This window comes from Salvelinus sp. IW2-2015, linkage group LG31, assembly GCF_002910315.2.
Source record: "Salvelinus sp. IW2-2015 linkage group LG31, ASM291031v2, whole genome shotgun sequence".
Taxonomy (NCBI): domain Eukaryota; kingdom Metazoa; phylum Chordata; class Actinopteri; order Salmoniformes; family Salmonidae; genus Salvelinus; species Salvelinus sp. IW2-2015.
In genome coordinates, this window is record NC_036870.1 from 19478179 (window position 1) to 19501690 (window position 23512).

A 23512-nucleotide genomic window follows, 5' to 3' on the forward strand; every position below is an offset into this window, starting at 1 on the left:
CTACCAAAAACCTGCGGGCTCTCCTTCACTGCAGCCGAGGTGAGTAAAACATTTAAACGTGTTAACCCTCGCAAGGCTGCAGGCCCAGACGGCGATTCCCAGCCGCGTGCTCAGAGCATGCGCAGACCAGCTGGCTGTGTGTGTTTACGGACATATTCAATCAATCCTTATCCCAGTCTGCTGTTCCCACATGCTTCAAGAGGGCCACCATTGTTCCTGTTCCCAAGAAAGCTATAGTGCTAACTGAGTCTAAACGACTAGCCGCCCCGTTAGGCCACTCACTTCCGTTCATCACTGAAGTGCTTGAGAGACTAGTCAAGGACCATATTCACCTCACCCTTACCGGACACCGTAGACCCACTCCAATTGCTTACCGACCCAATAGGCCACAGACGACGGCAATCGCAAACCACCACTGCACACTGCCCTAACCCATCTGGACAAGAGGAATACCCATGTGAGAATGCTGTTCCATCGATCTACAGCTCAGCATTTAACACCATAGTACCCTCCTAAACTCGTCATCAAGCTCGAACCCTGGCGGTCTCCGACCCCGCCCTGCTGCAACTGGGTCCTGGGACTTCCTGACGGGGCCGCCCCCAGGTGGTGAGGGGTAGGTAACAACATCTCCACTCCCGCTGATCCTCAACACTGGGCCCCACCAAGGGTGCGTTCTGAGCCCTCTCCTGTAACTCCCTGTTCACCCCACGACTGCATGCCATGCACGCCTCCAAACTTCAATCATCAAGTTTGCCGGATGACACTACAGTGGTGATGGCTATACCAACAACGACGAGACGGCCTACAGGGAGGGGAGGGCTCTCGGAGTGTCAACCGCGATGGCGTGTCAGGAAAATAAACCTCACACTCAAGTTTCAACAAAACAAAGGAGATGATTGTGGACTTCCAGGAAACAGCAGGAGGGAGCCACCCCCCTATCCACATCGACGGGTCAGTAGTGGAGAAGGTGCGAACGTTTAAGTTCCTCGGTTGTACACATCACGGACAAACTGGAATTGGTTCCACCCACACAGACAGCGTGTGAAGAAGGCGCAGCAAGCGCCTCTTCAACCTCCAGGAGCTGAGAAGAAATTCGGGCTTGTCATCAAAAGCACTCACAAACTTCTACAGATGCACAATCGGAGAAGCATCCTGCGTCGGCTGTATCACCGCTGGTACGGCAACTCTCCGGCCCACAACCGTTAAGGCTCTTCCAGAGGGGTAGTGAGGTCTGCAGAACGCACCACCGGCGGGCAAACTACCTGCCCTCCAGGCACCACCGTACACACCCCATGTCACAGAGGCTCCATTAAAGATCATCAAGGACAACAACCACCCAAAGCCACTGCCTGTTCACCCCGCTATCATCAGGAAGGCGAGTGTCAGTACGGTGCATCAAAGCAGGACCGAGGAGACTGGAAAAACCACTTCTATCCTACAAGCCATCAGACTGTTAAACAGCCACCACTAACATTTAGCGGCCGCTTGCCAACATACTGACTCAAGCTCCAGCCACTCTTAAAAATTGGGAATTGATGGAAATTATGTTAACAATGACCACTAGCCACTTTAAACAATGCCACTTAATATAATGGTTTACATACCCTACCCATTACGCCCATCTCATACTTCCATTATACTTTACTTCATATATCATCTACTGCATCTGCCAATCTCTTTATGTAAATACATGTACCACTAGCCACGTTTAAACTTGCCACTTTACTGTTACATACCCTACAGTAACTCATCTCATATGTATCTACCGTACTCTGTATACCATCTACGCTCCTTGCCATGCCGTTCTGTACCACACTGCATTCATATACTCTTATGTACATAGTTCTTTATCCCTTACACTTGCTGTGTTCTGTGTATAAGGTAGGTAGTTGCTGGAGATTAGTTTTACGGTTAGATTACTTGTTGGGTATACTGCATTCTTCGGAACTTAGAAGCACAAAGCATTTCGCTACACTCCATTAACATCTGCTAACCAGGTGTATGGACTAATAAATTTGATTGATTTGATTGATCCTCCACGTTAGAAACGCTTTGGTTTCTAAGTTAGACACCGTTTTTGTGTTCTGATGGAGCCCATTTTGTATTGTAAACTCTTTCCGACAGGAGGGGATTCTACATCGTAACCAAAAAGGGTTTTACCCGTGGCAACCAAAAAGGTTTCTCCTATGGGGACCAGACGGAAGACCTTCTTTGGAACCCCTTTTTCTAAGAATGTACCACACAGCAGGTGCCATGGCACCACAGACAGCAACTAAAAGCATGATTAAGTCAGTGTGTGTGCGGGTGTGTGTGTACTGTTGTGTGTGTGTGTGTGTGTGTGTGTGTGTGTGCATGTGTTGTGTGGTGTAGTGATGTGTGTGTTGTGTGGATGTGTTGTGTGTGTGTGTGTGTGTTGTGTGTTGTGTGTGTGTGAGCTTGTCGTGGGTATGTTGTGGGGTTGACGTGGCTTGTGGGTGGTGTGTGGGTGATGTGTGGGGGTGGCGTGGGCGTGTGCTGGTGTGTCAGGTGCGCCTTAGGGATGTGACTCATAAATGGGGCCAGTTAAACAGAGTAGAAAGTAAAGAGGCGCCGATTATATCCTTCACAAACCACAGTGCTAATTTTCCTAAAACACAGAGGCAAATGTAACACACTTACACGCCATACACTTGCATGCACGTACCAAACACCACCACCACACATACTTACACACACACACACACATACACCCAACCTGAAACCCATTTTCCTAAAACACAGCACAAATTAACTCCAGAAAGGTTGGGGACCTGCATGGAGATTGCGGTGGCCTAAAAATAGACATTGCCTTGTGTAACCTCAGTCTGTGCTTCCCTCACTCCCTCCCTCGCTTTCCTCTCCTCCATAACAACTCTGAATTGAAAAAAAAATTGCCGTTGATCGTATTTTGTTTAGGAAATTATGTTGTGTGTTTTTTACAAAAACAAAATCACGCCAAAAGATCATTTAATCTCCTCACTTTTGAACCTCCAGTCATTTACTATAAAATTTAAAGAGCTACCGTTTTGCTGTGTTTGGGCTGAATTTCAGCCTTAAGTTACCCGACTATCTCGCTCTTAACGAAACACCACACAACAACACACACACACACACACACACACACACCACCACACACACACACACACCACACACACACACCCACACCACACACACCACCACCACACAACACCACACGCAGCACACACACACCACACACACACACAACACACACACACACCACACACACACACACACACACACACACACACACACACACACACACACACACACACAGAGGGTGAGTAACAGGGTATCTCTGTCCAGCAGACCCACTTTCTTTTCTGCCACATTATGTCACTACACAGACATTAATGTCACCTTAATGTCACTGCGTTAAGGCATTATAACGCATGGTTGACTCTTACCTACCACCACATGCTCTGTTACTCTTAGAAGCTGGAACTAGAGTAACTACATGATTTGAGTTAATACATCACTTAAAATGACCCGTTGAACTAGTGTCCTAAAGGGCAGGCCATTGTTGAGAAAACGATTATTGGCGTAAGTAAATGGAGACTTATAATCATGTTCATGACAGTAGAAACTGGAGGAAACTTATTGATTAAATGAGACAAAATGATCTGTGTTCCTAGAGTTGAGCTGGTACCACCTTCCCTTCCCAGACTGCTGCTGGAGGGATAATTGACCACGTTGTGATGAGTGCTAGTTAGTCTGATTTATACTCACTGCAATCAAGGCCTACTGCAATCAATGCAACCACAAACACACAAGCATGCAAACACACACACACACACACCCCTGCACCCCTGTATGCAGGCACACATTCGCACTCACACACAAAAACACGCACACATGCACACACACACACACACACTCATGCACACACACACACACACACACACACAAACACAGACAAGGTTAATTGCAGACTGTGAGTCCGGTACATTTCCTGCCATTTAAAAGAGACTGAACACAGTAAATCAGAGAAGGTTGGTAGGAGGAGCTATAGGAGGATGGGCCCATTGTAATGGCTGGAAAGGAAGAAATGGAACGATATCAGACATATGGAAACCACATTTTTGACTCCGTCCATTTATTTCATTCCAGCCATTACAATGAGCCCATCCTCCTATAGCTCATCTCACCAGCCTCCTCTGCATGACATATATTTTAGTAACCTTCCATTAGTATTATTGTTATTACCCATCGAGAGGCCTGGTCCTGATACTGAATTATACACTCATAAATATCAGTCTGTGTGTGTATGTGTATGTTTTGTGTGTGTATGCATACCGAAAGCAGTTAATTTGGACTCCACAGGACTTATCCTCTCTCTCTCTCTTTCCCCCTTTCTATCCCTCTCTCTCACAACAGGAAAGGTTACTGTTGTCCCTGCTCCCGGCCCATATCGCCCGTGTGATGAAGGCAGAGATCATTCAGAGGTTACAGGGACCAAGGGACAGGGACTTCGGCCGGGCAGAGGGAACCAACAACTTTCACAACCTCTATGTCCAACGACACACCAACGTTAGGTAAACATCTGTCTCTTCTCTACTCTACTATACTCTACTCTGCTCTGCTCTGCTCTACACTACACTACTCTCCTCTCCGTCCTAGATAGGTCATCTATGCTGTGTCCTGTTTGTGTTATTTGTGTTCCTTAGTGTTCTGTAGTGATACTGATATGCTCAGTTAATCCAGGCTCCAGTCTACTGGATTCTATTGGTGATTACTGTTGAAATAGAGAGTCAAGTAGATCCTATATACATACAGTCAATGATCTCCTTCTGTAGATTGAAAGACAAGGAGCTCCGCTCAACTCCAATCTGTAATCATAAGGCAAGTCAAATCATCATCAATGTATTGAAACTCTATTGGGTTGTTGTTAGTAATGCCTTTTCCATCATGGTGGTACAACTGAGAGGGATGTAGCAATGTCCTCGGTTTGGAGTGGGTCTCACAAGTTTGTTTGTATGCAAAATCGTCTGTCTGCGTGCGTGAATATTTCTCAAGAGTGTAGAGCTCAGAAGTAGTTTACCATTGACCTCTATGATTATAGCTAATGGGTTTTCAAGGACTGAGATTCTCCCAGGCAGTTGGGAGTGGCTGCACCAAAGATGTTTGCTGTCCAACGTCATGTGGAGCTGAAAGGCAGCTCTTATTCAGATTCTGACGGCATAACTGTCGCTGTCCTTGGTGCTGAAATCTCAGATTAGAGGAGAAAAGAAAAGACTGCTGGGCCTTTTACTGAATGGGTATTCCTTTGTCCCTTCTCTCTCTCTCTCTCTCTCTCTCTCTGCAGTATTCTGCAGAGCATAAGAAAAGAAAGAGAGGAGGAAAGTAGAAGACATTTGTTTTTTACTTTGTTTTAAGCCCTTTGAATCTCTTCCCCCTCTCTCTCTCTCACTCTCTCTCTATGTTTCTCTCTCTCTGTTTGTTTCAGTATTCTGTATGCAGACATAGTAGGGTTCACTAAACTGGCTGGTGACTGCTCACCCGGAGAACTGGTGCACATGCTGAATGAATTGTTCGGCAAGTTTGACCAGATCGCCAAGGTAATGTTACACGCACGCATATGACACACACACAGATGACACACACATGGATGTACACATGCTAGCACACACATGGACACACGCACACAGACAAACTAGCACACCATAACGGTAGTTGTGCGTAATATATCCGTGGGAAGTTTTCTCTCTTGCTGATCTGTCTGCTGTGTTTTCTCGGATGGAGTGTTAGCTGTTGATTCATGTCAGTACAGCTACAGGCCTACATGCACGCACACACGCACACGCACATGCACACACACACACACAGCCTAGTGCCCCAGCAATTTGTTTGTTATATAATAGACAGAGGAGTTTGGATGTTTGGGCATTGCTGTAAGCAGCCTCACATCTAGTGAGAGTGTGTTTTGGTCATCGTTGTGTGTGTGAGAGGGCATTAGCACATCTGTGTAGGTGTATGTGTTCACTAGGGATGCACAGTAATGCAGTTCCACAAGCTATGCAAAGTTCATACAAAGTTGATGAAAAGTAGATTTTTGAATATGGTGGCTAATGGTTATATGCATAATCTGTAAACCCAAGGTCATATTTTGATTTTCTCTGGATTTGTTACATTTTATTTAGACAAAGTAATTCACTTTTTCTCTCTCTCTCTTTCTCTCCCTAGCTCTGTGCATCTGTTTCCCCCTCTCCCTATTCCTCTCCCTACTAACTCATGTCTCTTTCTCCCTCTCACCTACTCTCTCTCTCTCTCCCTCTCTGCTCTCCCTCTCACCTAGTCTCTCTCTCTCTCTCCTCTCTCACCTACTCTCTCTCTCTCTGCCTCCCTCTCACCTATCTCTCTCTCTCTCTCTCTCTCTCTCCTTCTCACCTATCTCTCTCTTCTCTCTCTCTCTCTCTCTCTCTCTCTCTCTCTCTCTCTCTCTCTCTCTCTCTCGCCTCTCACCTACTCTTTCTCTCTCTCTCTCTCTCTCTCTCTCTACCTCTCACATACTCTCTCTCCCTCTCACCTACTCTCTCTCCCTCTCACCTACTCTCTCTCTCTCTCTCTCTCTTTTTCCCTCTCTTCTCTACTCGCTCCCGCTCCTCTCTCCAGGAGAATGAGTGTATGCGTATAAAGATCCTGGGTGATTGTTACTACTGTGTATCAGGCCTACCAGAGTCTCTCCCACACCACGCAGGCAACTGTGTCAAGATGGGACTGGACATGTGTGAGGCCATCAAGTAAAACACCAGCTCTCTGGCTTTCAACACAGCACACTTAACACACACAAAACACACATACAACACACACACACAAACGTACATACAGTTGAAGTCGGAAGTTTAAATACACCTTAGCCAAATACACATTTAAAACTCAGTATTTTCACAATTCCTGACATTTAATCCAAGTAAAAATTCCCTGTCTTAGGTCAGTTAGGATCACCACTTATTTTAAGAATGTGAAATGTCAGAATAACGTTTCGGGTAGCCTTCCACAAGCTTCCCACAATAAGTTGGGTGCAATTTTGGCCCATATCTCCTGACAGAGCTGGTGTAACTGAAGTCAGGTTTGTAGACCTCCTTGCCGCACAGTGCTTTTTTCAGTTCTGCCCACAAATTTTCTATGGGATTGAAGTCAGGGCTTTGTGGATGGCCACTCCAATACCTTGACTTTGTTGTCCTTAAGCCATTTTGCAGCAACTTGGATGTATGCTTGGGGTCATTGTCCATTTTGGAAGACCCACTTGCGGACCAAGCATTAAATTTTCCTGACTGATTGTCTTGAGATGTTGCTTCAATATATCCACATAATTTTCCTCCTCATGATGGCCATCTATTTTGGAAGTGCACCAGGTCCCTCCTGCAGCAAAGCACCCCACACCATGATGCTGCCAACCCCCGTGCTTCACGGTTGGGATGGTGTTCTTCGGCTTGGCAAGCCTCCCCCTTTTTCCTCCAAACATAACGATGGTCATTTGGCCAAACAATTCTATTTTTGTTTCATCAGACCAGAGGAACATTCTCCAAAAAAGTACAATAGTTTTGTCCCCATGTGCCGTTGCAAACCGTAGTCTGGCTTTTTTTTTATGGCGGTTTTGGAGCAGAGGCTTCTTCCTGCTGAGTGGACTTCAGGTATTTTCGAATATAGGACTCGTTTACTGTGGATAAGATACATTGTACCTGTTTCCTCCAGCATCTTCACAAGGCCTTTGCTGGTTTTCTGGGATTGATTTGCACTTTTTGCAGCAAAGTACGTTCATTTCTAGGAGACAGAACGCGTCTCCTTCCTGAGCGGTTGCTAGTATGACGGCTGGCGGTGGGTCCCATGGTTTGTTCTATACTTGCTACTATTGTTTGTACAGAGTGAACGTGGGTACCTTCAGGCATTTGGTAAATTCTCCCAAGGATGAACCAGACTTGGTGGAGGGTTCTACAATTTTTTGAGGTTCTTGACTGATTTCTTTTTGATTTTCCGCATGATGTTCAAGCAAAGAGGCACTGAGTTTGGAAGGTAGGCCTTGAAATACATCCACAGGTACACCTCCCAATTGACTGAAATGATGTCAATTAGCCTATCAGAAGCTTCTAAAGCCATGACATAATTTTTTCTGGAATTTCCAAGCTGTTTAAAAGGCACAGTCAACTTAGTGTATGTTAATCTTCTGACCCACTGGAATTGTAAATGCAGGTGAATTATAAGTGAAATTATCGGTCTGTTAAACAATTGTTCCAGAAAAATTACTTGTGTCATGCACAAAGTAGATGTCCTAACCGACTTGCCGAAAACTATAGTTTGTTAAGCAAGGACATTTGTGGAGTGGTTGAAAAACGAGTTTTAATGACTTCAACCTAAGTGTATGTAAACTACGACTCAACTGTATGCACTACCAGACACATGCAACACCACACACATGCACGAGTACATGCACACACAAACCACAGGCATGTAGTCATGTACAAACAACACACGCTCACACACAAGCCTCTATCCCAGCCAGACTGAGGTCTCAGCTGTGTGTGAGCTGTAGTGCAAATACAATGTGAAATTAGTGATGATAAACTAATCCTCTCTTGTGCGCCAGTGGGCTAAACACACACACACACACACCACACACCACACACACACACACACACACACACACACACACCACACACACACACACACACACCACACACACACACACACACACACACCACACACACACACACACACACACACACACACACACACACACACACCACAACACCAACCTTTGTCCTCAAACACACACACCCAAACTCAGAATATTTTTCACCCCGTTGAAAAAGCATGAGGGTTCATTTGAGGTTATACATTTTTACCTTAGGAAGGTGCGGCGAATGCTACTGGGCGGTTCGAATCAATATGCCGAGTCGGGGGTGCATTCTGGGAACGTGCTGTGTGGCGTCATCGGCCCTCCAGAGAGTGGCCCAATACGATGTCTGGTCCACATGATGTCACTCTAGCCAATCACATGGAGGCAGGGGCGTGCCAGGGCGGGTAAGATCAACCAATAGGGGGTCTGGCTTTTTTTGAAATATTTCCCAAGACATATTGCAGTTCACAAACCATTGGCTTATGTTTGTATAATCACCCTCTCTCTTCCTTCCTCCCTCTCTCCTCTCTTCCCTCTCACTTTCACTCCTCCCCCAGGCGTGTCCATATCTGTCCTCAGTAACATTGGAGCATCTGAAGGCTCCTATAAGGCTGGGAATCAGGGGGAGGGCGACAAAGGTAGAGACTTTTACCGAAGGAACACGAAGTCACTCACCTACCTGGTCTCAACCCCAAGGTGAGACATGAAGCAATGTGTCCAAACATGGTCCAAACACAACCACCAGACAAAACATACTCTAAAAACTCACGTTTATAAACTACCGATTTATTGGCGTATATACTACTGTTTTATAATACAGTAAAAAAGCGGACCATGAAGCTGTTTTTGCTTGAATTGAAGAAATAGATCTTTAGACAAGATAAAAAAGGGGCGGAAAGTTTATACTCCTCTCCATTATTGATTGGGTTCACCAGCAGTTGAAGAGGCGGAGCCCCCACTGCTGTACGCGTTTCTCGTTCTACATCTGGACGTGAGGGGAAGATGAGGGCCATCGGTCAGGAATGACTCTGATACCTGGAGTCGGGGGGGGCGCAAAACCCTTTGCTAACCTGCACCACAGAGACAGCATGACTTACTGACAACGGGCAAGATTATAACACTACTGTAAGTGAAACACAACACACACACAACACCACACACACACACAACACCACACACACACACACACCCACACCACACACACACACACACACACCACACCACACACACACACACACACACACACACACCACACACACACACAACACACATGCACAGCACGACACACACACCAACAAACATATTTGAAACACACTGCATGTCCAGCCTCACCTTTCTGTGTAATGGGTCTTGATGTCAATGGAGAAAACTTTCCAGAAGGGTGATACTTGCTTGATGTCTCTTTAACCACCTCAACTCCCTGAAGATCAGTATCTTTACTACCACACCATGACTACCCTCAGTACCCAGTTCTTTAGCCCAGGACCTTCGTCCTTTCTTTAAGACACAGACTTCTCATCAAATCGTCTTTCCTATGTCCACGAACCAGGTTACTCAGATCAAGCATCTTTACTTTACACCAAGCACCAGTAAGACTTACCCTCTCAGATCAGTAGCATTCGTTTACTTTACACCAGACCACCAGACTTTGACCCCTTTCAGATCATTCAAGTCATCTATCTTACACCAGACACACAGACCATTTACCCTTACAGATCAGGTCATCTTTACTATTACACAGGACCACCAGAACTTTACCCCTCAGATCAAGTCATCTTTTACTTTACACCAACAGTACCACCAGACTTACCCCTACAGATCAGTCATCTTTCCTTTACACGCAGACCACCAGACCCTTTACCCCATCAGATCAGTCATCTTTACTTTACACCAGACCACCAGACTTTAGCCCCTTCAGATCAGTCAATCTTTACTTTACACCAGCCACAGACGTACCTACAGTCAAGTACTTCTTTCCGACACCACTTTCTAGAGATCAGTCTATCTTTACGTTTACACCAGACACCAGGACTTTACCCTATCAGTGATCAGTCATCTTTACTTTGACACCAGGACCACCAGGACTTTACCCCTTCAAATCAGTCTATCTTTACTTTACACCAAAGAGCAACCAGACTTTCCTCTCGACAGATCAGATTCATCTTTACTTTACACCAGACCACCATGACTTTACGCCCTTCAGGATCAGTCATCTTTACTTTACCAAAGAACCACCAGACTTTACCCCTACAGATTCAGTCAATCTTTACGTACCACAGCGACCACCAGAGGTCTTTACCCCTTCAGATCAGTCATCTGTACTTTACTAGGCGTCAGTTGATACGACGCATGACGGTTGAGCGTTCGGTACAGAGTCAGTCACTTTACTTTTACACCAGACCACCAGAACTTTACCGCTGTCAGATCAGTCATCTTTCGCTTTACACCAGACCACCAGACTTTACCCCTACAGATCAGTCATCTTTCCTTTACACCAGTCATGTCTTAAGAACATGACACCAAACAGGATATAATATTGATCAACATACTCATATTGTTGGCATCGCTGTATAATATGTTCTGTATACAGAAAATTGCCTGCCGTTATTGTTGGCATATCAAAAGGTATTAAAGAAGGGTTTGATGGGTAAGATCATTCAGGCCTAACCTTGGTTTAATGTTATTGCTGTTATGTTATTGGTTGTGTAGAACAATACACGGTTGATGTCACTATTTCCTGTGTCAAGACTGTCTACCCATCTGAGTAATATTGTTCTCTCATCCTCCTCCAGGAATAGATCTATCTATAGACACCAACCTATGGCTCCTTTCTACACCACTATAGATTCCATTACAGATGTAGGATCTTAGTTTCAGCCAGTTTACTACAGCAGGAAAATAATACCGCAGCAACAGGAAATGTGAATTATTATGTGGATATTCTTTTAGGGGTTGTTAAAAAGTGTCGTAAGAAGCTTTTTTAACCTCAAAAACACTACAAGTTTTACATTTCCTGCATTGCAGGACAGTTCTCCTGGAACAGGGTGATCAAATGAAGATCCTAGATCGGTACATGATTCCCATTCATTACAGGTCATCCTGTCTCCTTGTAGGGCTATCTGTGTTTGTCCTTGAGTATGCTGCATCTTGTTCTTCCTCTCAGGACTAAATCTCAGAAGAGACGGTTTGAAGAGGAACTGGAAGAGAGGATGATCAGAACCATCGACGGCATCAACTCACAAAAGTTAGTACGACTACACACCTGCTTTATTTCTAGAACAGTGACAGCCATGTTGTCGTTATGCATCATCAAGTGTGGTAGGTGTTTCACATTGGTGCTAGATGAGGTGACTTCCCCACCTTACTAACTAAAGCTCTTTGAGACCTAGTGAAAAGCCTATTGTATAATCCATTCATTATCATTTGTATGAAGCACTTAGTTCAGTACCTTTTATGTGACAAGTGGATTTACGTTAAAATTTAATTCAATTCAGGAGTGCAGATACTTAAAGAGCAACATAAAATAACAGACGAAACAATAGTTATTAAAAACATGACGTGTAATGGGGGGGGGGGGAAAGAATGTCCCAAATGCCTCGAAATGATGGTTGGAAGGGAGGAAATTCTGAGGTGTCTTGTTTAATGTCCCTGATGTATTGCTAGTGTCTGTGTGAACCGCTGTCTGAGTGTCTCTGTGTTCTCTTCTCTGTAGGCAGTGGCTGAAGTCTGAGGACATCCAGAGGATCTCACTGTTCTTTCACAACAAGACTCTGGAGAAGGAGGTGCTGTAGGACAACAGCACTCCAGTTCAGTCAAATGCAAATGAAATTGAAAAATGAAAATGTCATATTCTGCCACTGCTGCCCCAGACAAAAATGCAGTGACTCCATAAAAAGAAAAGATGATTGCTGTGAAAGTTAGAACGTGTTAGAGAGTTATAATGTGAAGTTACAGTAAAAAAAATGCTTCATTTTGACCACCACCTGTTGACCATGTGTGTGTTAATGTCCCCAGTATCGAGCCACCACTCTGCCAGCCTTTAAATACTACGTCACCTGTGCCTGTCTCATCTTCTGCTGCATCTTCATAGTGCAGATACTGGTCCTGCCCAAGTAAGTCTGGACCCTACATAGTACACTTNACTACGTCACCTGTGCCTGTCTCATCTTCTGCTGCATCTTCATAGTGCAGATACTGGTCCTGCCCAAGTAAGTCTGGACCCTACATAGTACACTTCATAGTAGACTACATAGTACACTACATAGTATGGATACAGTACTTGTCCTGTGCATCTGTACTCTTCACAGTGCCTTTCATAGTACTCTTCATGGTACTCACCAGTTCAATACTACTTAGCATACAATCTGCATCGTAGCCCTCATAGTGGGAATACTAGATGTGCTAAAAGCCATTCAAGTCTGTGTTCTTTTCTCTATAAAAACAGAGAACTTTGCAATTACAGTGTCAAGAGACGAAATGCATCTTTGATCGATTGAGTCTCACATCAATAAGGTCCCCAATTGCAGCTGCAAATGATACGCCTTAAGATACAGCAATTAAGAGAAAGAAAGAAAGAAAACACAGATGAAAAGATATGAATAACATCTGATGGTTAGAATGTGAATCAAAAGGTCTGGGTCTGAGATGTCGATGATGATGATGAAGATTTCTTTGATGATGACAAGGATAATGATGATGATGAATTCTCGTTATGGAAGGAAAAAAGGTCCAATGCACTGCATCATCATTTAGTTAATTGTGTGTGTTTACAGGAGCCAGGAGGGGTAGAGCCATAGACAGAGATACTCTAGCTTCTGAAAGCATCATTGATTTTCTCATTCAGACTAACGTCTCTTCCATTTAGACATGACATCATCATTTATGACACGCCTAAATCAGCCGTCTACTTGGCTAACTTCTGTTAGAAAATATAAACTGTATTCAGGAAACATAGGCCTGCATAATAGGGGGAAGTATGTAGTACTTAGTGGAAGTGGGTCGCAGTTCACTGGTTCCAATTCAAATACATTATCGTTTTACTGCTCTCTATAGACTCATCTGGAGGTAGTTAACACATTGTGTGTGTGTGTGTGTGTGTTACAGAACAGCAGTGTTGGGGATCTCCTTCGGCATGTCTTTTCTCCTTTTAGCTCTGATCTTGGTCATATGTTTCCTAGCCACATCTTGGTAAGTTACACAACACACACACACACACCACACGCATGCAAGCACCACACACACACCCACACACACACCACACACACAACACACACACACACACACACACACACACACACACACACACACACACACACACACACACACCACACACCACATCATCTACTCCTTTCTCTTCATACTTCTTCTCTCTCTCTTTTTCTCTCGTTCTCTCTCTCTCTTTTTTCTCTCTCTCTCTCTCTCTTTTCTCTCTCTCTCTCTTTTTCTCTCTCTCGTTCTCTCTCTCTTCCCGTGTCTCTCTCTCTCTTTCGCTCCTCTGTTCTCTCTGCACTCTCTCCTCTCTTGGTCTCTCTCTCTCTCTTGTTCTCTCTGTCTCTCTTGCACTTTCTCTTGTTCTCTCTCTCCTCTCTCTTCTCTCTCTCTCTCTCTCTCTCTCATTCTCTCTCTGAAATCAACAAAGCATGAGAAGACTTTGCCTTGTTTTGGTTTGTTTGTTTGTCAATTAGGGTGTGCAGGGTGAATACGTGGTCTGTCGTATGATAATTTGTTAAAAAGCCAATTTGACATTGCTCTAGATAGCATTGTTTTCAACTGAGGAAATGTACGAGTCTGATGTTAATGATAATGCAGAGGATTTTCCCAAGGTTGCTGTTGACGCATATCCCACGGTAGTTATTGGGGTCAAATTTGTCCTCACTTTTGTGAATTGGGGTGATCAGTCTTTGTTTCCAAATATTGGGGAAGATGCCAGAGCTAAGGATGATGTTAAAGAGTTTTAGTATAGCCAATTGTCTGTATATTTTATAATTTCATTGAGGATACCATCAACACCACAGACCTTTTTGGGTTGGAGGGTTTTTTGTATTTTGTGTTGTGGTTCATTCAATGTAATTGGAGAATCCAGTGGGTTCTGGTCTTTAATAGTTAATAGTTGATTCTACGATTTGTATTTGATCATGTATATGTTTTTTCTGTTTGTTCTTTGTTATAGAGCCAAAAAGATTGGAGAAGTGGTTAACCCATACATCTCCATTTTGGATAGATACTTATTTGTGTTGTTGTTTGTTTAGAGTTTTACAATTTAGGTTAGTCTATGGATTCTTCAACTACATTGAGCTGATTTCTGATGTGCTGTTCCTTCTTTTTCCATAGTGTATTTTTGTATTGTTTTAGTGATTCACCATAGTGAATCTCTGTCACTCTTGCACTCTCTCTCAATGGGTCAGGCTGAATGAATGAATTGTCAGTGATGACCTTGGGTTTACTGTTGAAACCGAAAATCCTGTCTATTGTATGCAAGTGTGGAACACACTGAGAGAGAGAGAGAGAAGTGGGAGGGGGAGAGAAGAGAGATGGATGAAGAGGAGGAGAGAGAGGGGAAGAACGAGCTGGGGAAGAGCGAGGCAAGAATAGAGAGGAATAGAGCGAGAGACACTTTAGACTTTCTGTCTTTATTTAATGAGCCATCTTAATGAGCCATTTGATTAAAAACACCATAGTAACCTCCCCACACCCAGAGAGAAAGAGACAGGAAGATAGAGAGAAAGAGACAGGAAGATAGAGAGAGAAAGAGACAGGAAGATAGAGAGAGAAAGAGATAGGAAGATAGAGAGAGAAAGAGACAGGAAGATAGAGAGAGACAGAGACAGGAAGATAGAGAGAGACAGGAAGATAGAGAGAGACAGGAAGATAGAGAGAGAAAGAGACAGGAAGATAGACAGAGAAAGAGACAGGAAGATAGAGAGAGAAAGAGACAGGAAGATAGAGAAGGGAGAGAGACAGGAAGATAGAGAAGGGAGAGAGAGAGGGTGGTGGAGAGAGACAAAATATGGAGAAGGCTTATAGTGTATATTTGATTAAAGCTGCATGGTATTGCAGTCACACCGTATCATTAATTTATCAGGATATGGATTCTCAGATTGCAACAGCTGTGTCTGTCACACCAGCACTGGAGAACAGAGAACACCATTTACAAATGAGACACTATGTGTGTGTGTGTGCGTGTGTGTGCGTGTGCGCGTGTGTGTACATGCGTGTTTGCTTCAAAGACAGATTGTATTCAGCCTGGAACATGGAGTTTTAAACGACAAGACACACACACACACTCCTGCATTAGCTGTGTCCTTACAGCAGCAGGGTGAGATGAGATGAAGATAAGAAAGACTAGAAAGTAAACAAATAACAAAGAACCTATAAATACTTTTCTCATCCTCTCTGAAGACTTTAACCTGATACCAGACAGTGGAGGAGAGATGGAGCTTGAAAGACAGTAGTCTGGGACTCATTATTTGGTGTAACACATTATTATACAACAACAGTCTGCAACACAACAGTCTGTCTGGCCCTGGTCCCTGCATGGTGTTCTACCTTGAGATTTCTCCTTAAACCATTTGTGATGTCTCAGAGTGTCTCTGTATACTGTATCTGAGCCAACCCAAATCCTGTGATTGGTAGTAAACACAGTATAGACAGAAAAACAGAACAAGAGACAGATGGAAGGACATGGGATAGTATAGTGCTCAAGACTGCAAACAAACCAAACTGTTTTCAATGCTTGAATTGCAAATTATTATGATTAACAGTGACACGCTTACTTACACTCCCTTCGCAAACAATGCAGAGAGAAAGAAAATAGAGAAATAATAGAAAAGTAATAACACGTAATAATACAATTAATAATAAATACACAATGAGTAACGATAACTTGGCTATATACACAGGTTACCAGTACCGAGTCGATGTGCAGGGGTACGAGGTAATTGAGGTAGATATGTACATATAGGTAGGGATAAAGTGTCAGATAATAAACAGTAGCAGCAGCGTATGTGATGAGTCAAAGTTAGTGCAAAAAGGGTACATGCAGATAGTTAAATAGTTAACCAATAGCTGCCCAGACTAACTATTTACAAGTCTTATGGCTTGGAGGTAGAAGCTGTTCAGGGTCCTCTTGGTTCCAGACAGTACCGCTTGCCGTGCGGTAGCAGAAAGAATAGTCTATAACTTAGGTGGCTGGAGTCTTTGGCAATTTTTAGGGCGTTCCTCTGACACCGCCTTGTATAGAAGTCCTGGATATCAGGGAGCTCGGCCCCAGTGATGTACGGGGTTGTATGCACTACCTTCTGTATCGCCTTGCGGTCGGATGCCAAGCAGTTTCCATACCAAGTGGTGATGCAGCCAGTCAAGATGCTCTCAAGGGTGCAGCTATAGAACTTTTTGAGGATCTGAGGGCCCATGACAAATATTTTCAGCCTCCTGAGGGGGAAGAGGTGTTGTTGTGCCCTCTCTTTTAATTTTCTTATTTCACCTTTATTTAACCAGGTAGGCCAGTTGAGAACAAGTTCTCATTTACAACTGCAACCTGGCCAAGATAAAGCAAAGCAGTGCGACAAAAACTACAACACAGAGTTACACATGGGATAAACAAATATACAGTCAATAACACGATAGAAAAATCTGTATACAGTGTGTGCAAATGAAGTAAGGAGTTAAGGCAATAAATAGGCAATAGTGGAAAAGTAATTACAATTTAGCAATTAACACTGGAGTGATAGATGTGCAAATGGGAATGTGCAAGTAGAAATACTGGTGTGCAAAAGAGCAGAAAAACAAAACAAATATGGAATGAGGTAGGTAGTTGGTTGGATGGATGGGCTATTTACAGATGGGCTGTGTACAGCTGCAGCGATCGGTAAGCTGCTCTGACAGCTGATGCTTAAAGTTAGTGAGGGAGATATAAGTCTCCAACTTCAGTGATTTTTGCAATTCGTTCCAGTCATTGGCAGCAGAGACCTGGAAGTAAAGGCGGCCAAAGGGGGTGTTGGCTTTGGGGATTACCAGTGAAATATACCTGCCTGAGCGCGTCCTACGGGTAGGTGTTGCTATGGTGACCAGTGAGCTGAGATAAGACGGAGCTATACCTAGCAAAGACTTATAGATGACCTGGAGCCAGTGGGTTTGGTGACGAATATGTAGCGAGGACCAGCCAACAGGTCGCAGTGGTGGGTAGTATATGGGACTTTGGTGACAAAACGGATGGCACTGTGATAGACTGTATCGAATTTGCTGAGTAGAGTGTTGGAGGCTATTTTGTAAATGACATCGCCGAAGTCAAGGATTGGTAGGATAGTCAGTTTTACGAGGGTATGTTTGGCAGCATGAGTGAAGGAGGCTTTGTTGCGAATAGGAAGCCGATTCTAGATTTAGTTTTGGATTGGAGATGCTTAATATGAGTCTGGAAGGAGAGTTTACAGTCTAGCCAGACACCTAGGTATTTGTAGTTGTCCACATATTCTAAGTCAGAACCGTCCAGAGTAGTGATGCTGGGCGGGCGGGCAGGTGCAGGCAGCGAACGGTTGAAAAGCATGCATTTCGTTTTTCTAGCATTTAAGAGCAGTTGGATGCCATGGTAGGAGTGTTGTATGGCATTGAAGCTCATTTGGAGGTTTGTTAACACAGTGTCCAAAGAAGGGCCAGATGTATACAGAATGGTGTTGTCTGCGTAGAGGTGGATCAAAGAATCACCCGCAGCAAGAGTGACATCATTGCTGTATACAGAGAAAAGAGTTGACGCTTCACAACTGTGTTGATGTGTGTGGGTCATGATAGATCCTTAGCGATGTGGACACAGATGAACTTGAAGCTCTCGACCCGCTCCACTACAGCCCCGTTGATGTGAAGGGGGGCGTGCTCAGCCCTCCGTTTCCTGTAGTCCACGATCAGCTCCTTTGTCTTGCTGACGTTGAGGGAGAGGTAGTTGTCCTGGCACCACACTGCCAGGTCTCTGACTTCCTCCCTGTAGGCTGTCTCATTGTCATTGGTGATCAGGCCTACCACCTTTCTGTCATCAGCAGCATATCACCCTGCATCCCAATGCTGGCTTTCCTCTGAAGCTAAGCAGGGTTGGTCCAGGTCGGTCCCTGGATGGGAGACCAGATGCTGCTGTAAGTGGTGTTGGAGGGCCAGTAGGAGGCCCTTCTTCCTCTCATCAACAACAAAAAAATATACCAATGTTCCAGGTCAGTGATTGGGACATTGCCCTGTGTAAGGTGCTGTCTTTCGGATGGGACGTTAAATGGGTGTCCTGACTCTCTGTGGACACTAAAGATCCCATGGCACTTATCGTAAGAGTAGGGGTGTTAACCGTGGTGTCCCGGCTACATTCCCAATCTGGCCCTCATACGATCATGGCAACCTAATCATCCCCAGCTTCCAATTGGCTCATTCATCCCCTCCCGCTCCCCTGTAATTATTCCCCAGGTTGTTGCTGAAAATGAGAATGTGTCCTCAGTCAACTTACCTGATAAAAAAAGGGGGTAAAAACGTATGATGGTGTTGGAGTCGTGGGTGAACAGGGAGTACAGGAGGGTACTAAGCACTCACCCCTGAGGGGCCCCTGGGTTGAGGGTCAGTGTGGCAGATGTGTTGTTGCCTACCCTTACCACCTGGGGGGACGTCACGTCAGGAAGTCCAGGATCCAGTTGCAGACGGAAGTGTTCAGTCCCAGGGTCCTTAGCTTAGTGATGAGCTTGGAGGGTACTATGGTGTTTAACGCTGAGCTGTAGTCAATGAACAGCATTCTCACATAGGTGTTCCTCTTGTCCAGGTAGGAGAGGGCAGTGTGGAGTGCAATAGAGATTGCGTCATCTGTGGATATGTAGGGGCGGTATTCAAATTGGAGTGGATCCAGGGTGTCTGAGATGATGGTGTTGATGTGAGCCATAACCAGCCTTTCAAAGCACTTCTTGGCTACAGATGTGGGTGCTATGAGGCGATAGTCATTTATACACGTTATCGTAGCGTTTTTGGGCACCGGGACTATGGTGGTCTGCTTGAGCATGTAGGTTTTACAGACTTGGTCAGGGAGAGGTTGAAAATGTCAGTGAAAACACTTGCCAGCTGTAATTCATCTGGCCCTGTGGTCTTGTGAATGTTAACCTGTTTAACCTTTTACTGCATAGGCTAAATCAGGGTCACACAGAGTGATTATTAGTAGTCTTAAACAAATCTACTTTGAAACAAAAGTACTTTATTTCCCTACCACAAAAAGGAAGACACCTGTACCATGTCTGATATACAGTTGAAATGCATAACATTTTGAGGTTGCATTCCAATATTACACTTTATATACATCACATAAGACTGAAATATAGAAGAAAAAATTGACATAGAAACACCGGATTTTCGTCATTTTAATAACTATGAAAATAAATATTAACATTCCACCATGAAGCCAAAGAGAGCACTTTTGGTAATGACTGCAGGAAAGGGCTACAGGTCTTACAATGGCTACAGAGAACGTATTCAGCTTCAATGATAGTTTGTAAGCCCTGCCACATCCTCAGAGCCGGCGTAGTAGTAGTTTCATTGGAGGTGGTAGCGGGATTTCTTAGGAGCATCCAGATAAGTGTCCTGCTCCTTGAAAGAGGCAGCTCTAGCCTTTAGCTCAGTGCAGATGTTGCCTGTAATCCATGGCTTCTGGTTGGGATATGTACATACTGTCACTATGGGGACGACATCATCAATGCTCTTATTATTGAAGCTGGTGACTGATGTGGTAAACTTCTGAATGTCATCAGATGAACCCCCGAACATATTCCAGTCTGTGCTAGCAAAACAGTCCTGTAGCTTAGCATCCGCTTCATCAGACCACTTCCGTATTCAGCGCGGAACAGCGGTACTGTTTGAGTTTTTGCTTGTAAGCAGGAATCAGGAGGATAGAGTTGAAGGCAATTTATGCTTGATCCAAAAATGTGGTCGGAGGCTCCGTATTGAGGGTGTGACGCATCGCCGTGAGTCTCAAAAATGTTGTAACAATGCGGAGTGCTCCGTATAGCTCTGCAATGACATGTTTGGTTGACGGTTGGTGGTGGCTGTATAAACACGAACTCACTTCCTTGACAACAGGCCTGCTCTGCTACGCGAAGCACAAGAAGTATGAATGCCCTGACTTCTGCAGAAGCCATATTGTAGTAAAGGCTGTGTGTCCACTGCAGACATCCGATTGACCATGTAGAGCCTTTTATGGTCATATTTGCCAAATGGAGGGCCAGGGAGAGCTTTGTATGTGTTTCTGTGTGTGGAATAAAGATGATCTAGAGTTTTTTGCCTTTAGTTGCACAGGTGACATGCTGGTAGAAATGAGGTAAAACAGATTTCAGTTTTCCTGCATTAATATCACCGACCACTAGGAGCAACGCCTCTGGATAAGCATTTTCTTGTTTGCTTATGGCCCTATACAGCTCATTGCGTGGAGTGCGGTCTTAGTGACAGCATCAGTTTGTGATGGTAAATAGACAACTACGAAAAATATAGATGAAAACTATTTTGGTGAATAGTATGGTTTACAGCTTATCATAAGCTATTCTAACTCCGGCGAGCAGAACCTCCCACCTTGAGCTTACCCGACGCTGCCGTCCTGTCTTGCCGATGCATATTATCCATGTCCTTATTCAGCCACAACTCCGAGAAACATACGATATTACAGTTCTTCACATCCCGTTGATAGGATTTATGTAATTGTAAAGTAGAAATCTTCATCCAAATCGAGGTTTGTGGTCACTGTTCTGATGTCCAGAAGCTCTTTTCGGTCATAGGAAACGATGGCAGAAACATTATGTACAATTAAGATTAGCCAACAAAAAAGCCCCATAAAATTACAGAGTTGGTCAGGAGCCCGTAAAACGGTAGCTATCCATTGCAGCGGCATTCTTTAAGATCTGTTACTGCAGCTGTTGTTTGTTCTTGTTCTTGTCCCCCATAGTCTTCAATTTCATGGCTTCTCCCGTTGCACTATGGCAATACAGGACTGTCCCTAGCCTTCTCTCTCTTTCTCTGGTCTCTCTTTCTCTGGTCTCTCTGTCTCTGGTCTCTCTTTCTCTCTCTCTCTTTCTCTGTCTCTGGTCTCTCTGTCTCTGGTCTCTCTCTCTTTCTCTCTATTTAAGATTTTACTCACTATTTTGATCTCTTTTCCCAGTCCCATTGTCATTTTATCTGTCCCCCTGCTTGTCTCTCTGTCCCCTCTCTCTCTCTCCCTCCCTTTCTTTCTTCCTTCCTTCCTTCCTTCCTCCCTCTCTCTCTCTGTCTCTCTCAGCAGGGAGGTAAAGGATCGTGGTGCTCTCTCCCCTGGCTCCCTACTTCCTCACGCATCATCATCGCCAACAAACCCTGGCTCCGATTGGTCCTCACCATGACAACCACCGCTCTTATACTGGTCATGGCTGTGTTCAACATGGTGTGTGTGTGTGTGTGTGTGTGTGTGTGTGTGTGTGTGTGGTGTGTGTGGGTGTGGTGTGTGTGTGTGTGTGTGTGTGTGTGTTGGTGTGTGTGTGCGTGCGTGAGTGTAGAGGATGTGCCAGGCAAAACTGGCAGGCGAGTCTTCCTTATAGCCATCAAAATGATACTTGCAATGTAATGAATGTCATTCCACTGGTAGATCACACTGGAATACAGCCTAGTAGGGCTAAAGTCTAACTTCTCTTCTCCTCTCTTCTTTCTCTCTTCTAAACCTCTTTCCAGTTCTTCCTGGAAGATGAGGTTTTGACCACACCCCCTACCATGAACCTGACCAATGACAGCATTCTCAGCTCCCACAGCCACGCCCACCTCACGGATGGAAATAAGTTCTACTTACCTGTGAGTACATCTACCAGCCGTGTAGGCACAGGTGGGCCACCCACAGGGAAGCCAAGCCCAACTGTTGTGTCGTCAGCAAATTTGATGATGGTGTTGGAGTCATGCGCTCCCCTGTAACTATTCCCCATGTTGTTGCTGAAAATGAGAATGTGTCCTCAATCAACTTACCTGGTAAAATAAGGGGGTAAAAATGTATGATGGTGTTGGATTCGTGCAGTCGTGGGTGAACAGGGATTACAGGAGGGGACTAAGCACATACCCCTGAGGGGCCCCCGTGTTGATGCTCAGTGTGGCGGATGTGTTGTTGCCTACCCTCACCGCTTGGGGGAGGCCCGTCAGGAAGTCCAGGATCCGGTTGCAGAGGGAGGTGTTCAGTCCCAGGGTCCTGAGTTTGATGATGAGTTTGGAGGGGACTATGGGGTTGAATGCTGCGTTGTAGTCAATGAACAGCATTCTTACATGGGTATTCCTTTTGTCCAGGTGGGTGAGGGTAGTATGGAGTGCAATAGAGGTTGCATCATCTTGATTTTATTTTATTTTGATCTGTGGATCTGTTGGGGCGGTATGTGAATTGGAATGGGTCCAGGGTGTCTGGGATGATGGTGTTGATGTGAGCCATGACCAGCCTTTCAAAACCTTTCATGGCTATAGATGTGAGTTCTAAGGGGTGAAAGTAATTTAAGCAGGTTACCTTGGTGTTCTTGGGCACAGGGACTATGGGGTCTGCTTGAAACAAGTTGGTATTACAGACCTTGGCATGGGTCCCCAGATCCCCAAAAAGTTCTACAGCTGCACCATCAAGAGCATCCTGTTGGAATCGGCTAAACTTTGAACATTGAGATATTAAATAAATGATAGAGAAGAAGCTTTGAATAGAAAGAGTCTGTAGAAAGCCAGAAGGCTTTGGAATGTGTTTGATGGAGGAGAGGAGAGCGATGTGTTGATATAGGGAAGACAGATGGATAGCTGTGGATTAGGTGAAGGAGGGGTTGAGGTCAGGAGGTGATGGGTGACGTCAGTTCCCCTTAAGGGAGTAATCAGGGTTTAGTA

At 44.7% G+C, this 23512-nt stretch overlaps 1 protein-coding gene across 1 annotated transcript in view; it reads left to right on the forward strand.

The window, feature by feature from the left end:
- Positions 1 to 23512, forward strand: part of LOC111955524 (adenylate cyclase type 2-like) — a 99020-nt gene that overhangs the window by 45457 nt on the left and 30051 nt on the right. Inside the window, exons 5-16 of the mRNA XM_070436379.1 lie at positions 4414 to 4571; positions 5483 to 5594; positions 6649 to 6776; positions 8980 to 9057; positions 9233 to 9349; positions 11817 to 11897; positions 12366 to 12435; positions 12668 to 12765; positions 13757 to 13829; positions 14347 to 14365; positions 21928 to 22061; positions 22346 to 22466. Of these exons, the coding sequence (XP_070292480.1) occupies positions 4414 to 4571; positions 5483 to 5594; positions 6649 to 6776; positions 8980 to 9057; positions 9233 to 9349; positions 11817 to 11897; positions 12366 to 12435; positions 12668 to 12765; positions 13757 to 13829; positions 14347 to 14365; positions 21928 to 22061; positions 22346 to 22466 (1189 nt within the window). The remainder of the gene's footprint in view (positions 1 to 4413; positions 4572 to 5482; positions 5595 to 6648; positions 6777 to 8979; positions 9058 to 9232; positions 9350 to 11816; positions 11898 to 12365; positions 12436 to 12667; positions 12766 to 13756; positions 13830 to 14346; positions 14366 to 21927; positions 22062 to 22345; positions 22467 to 23512) is intronic.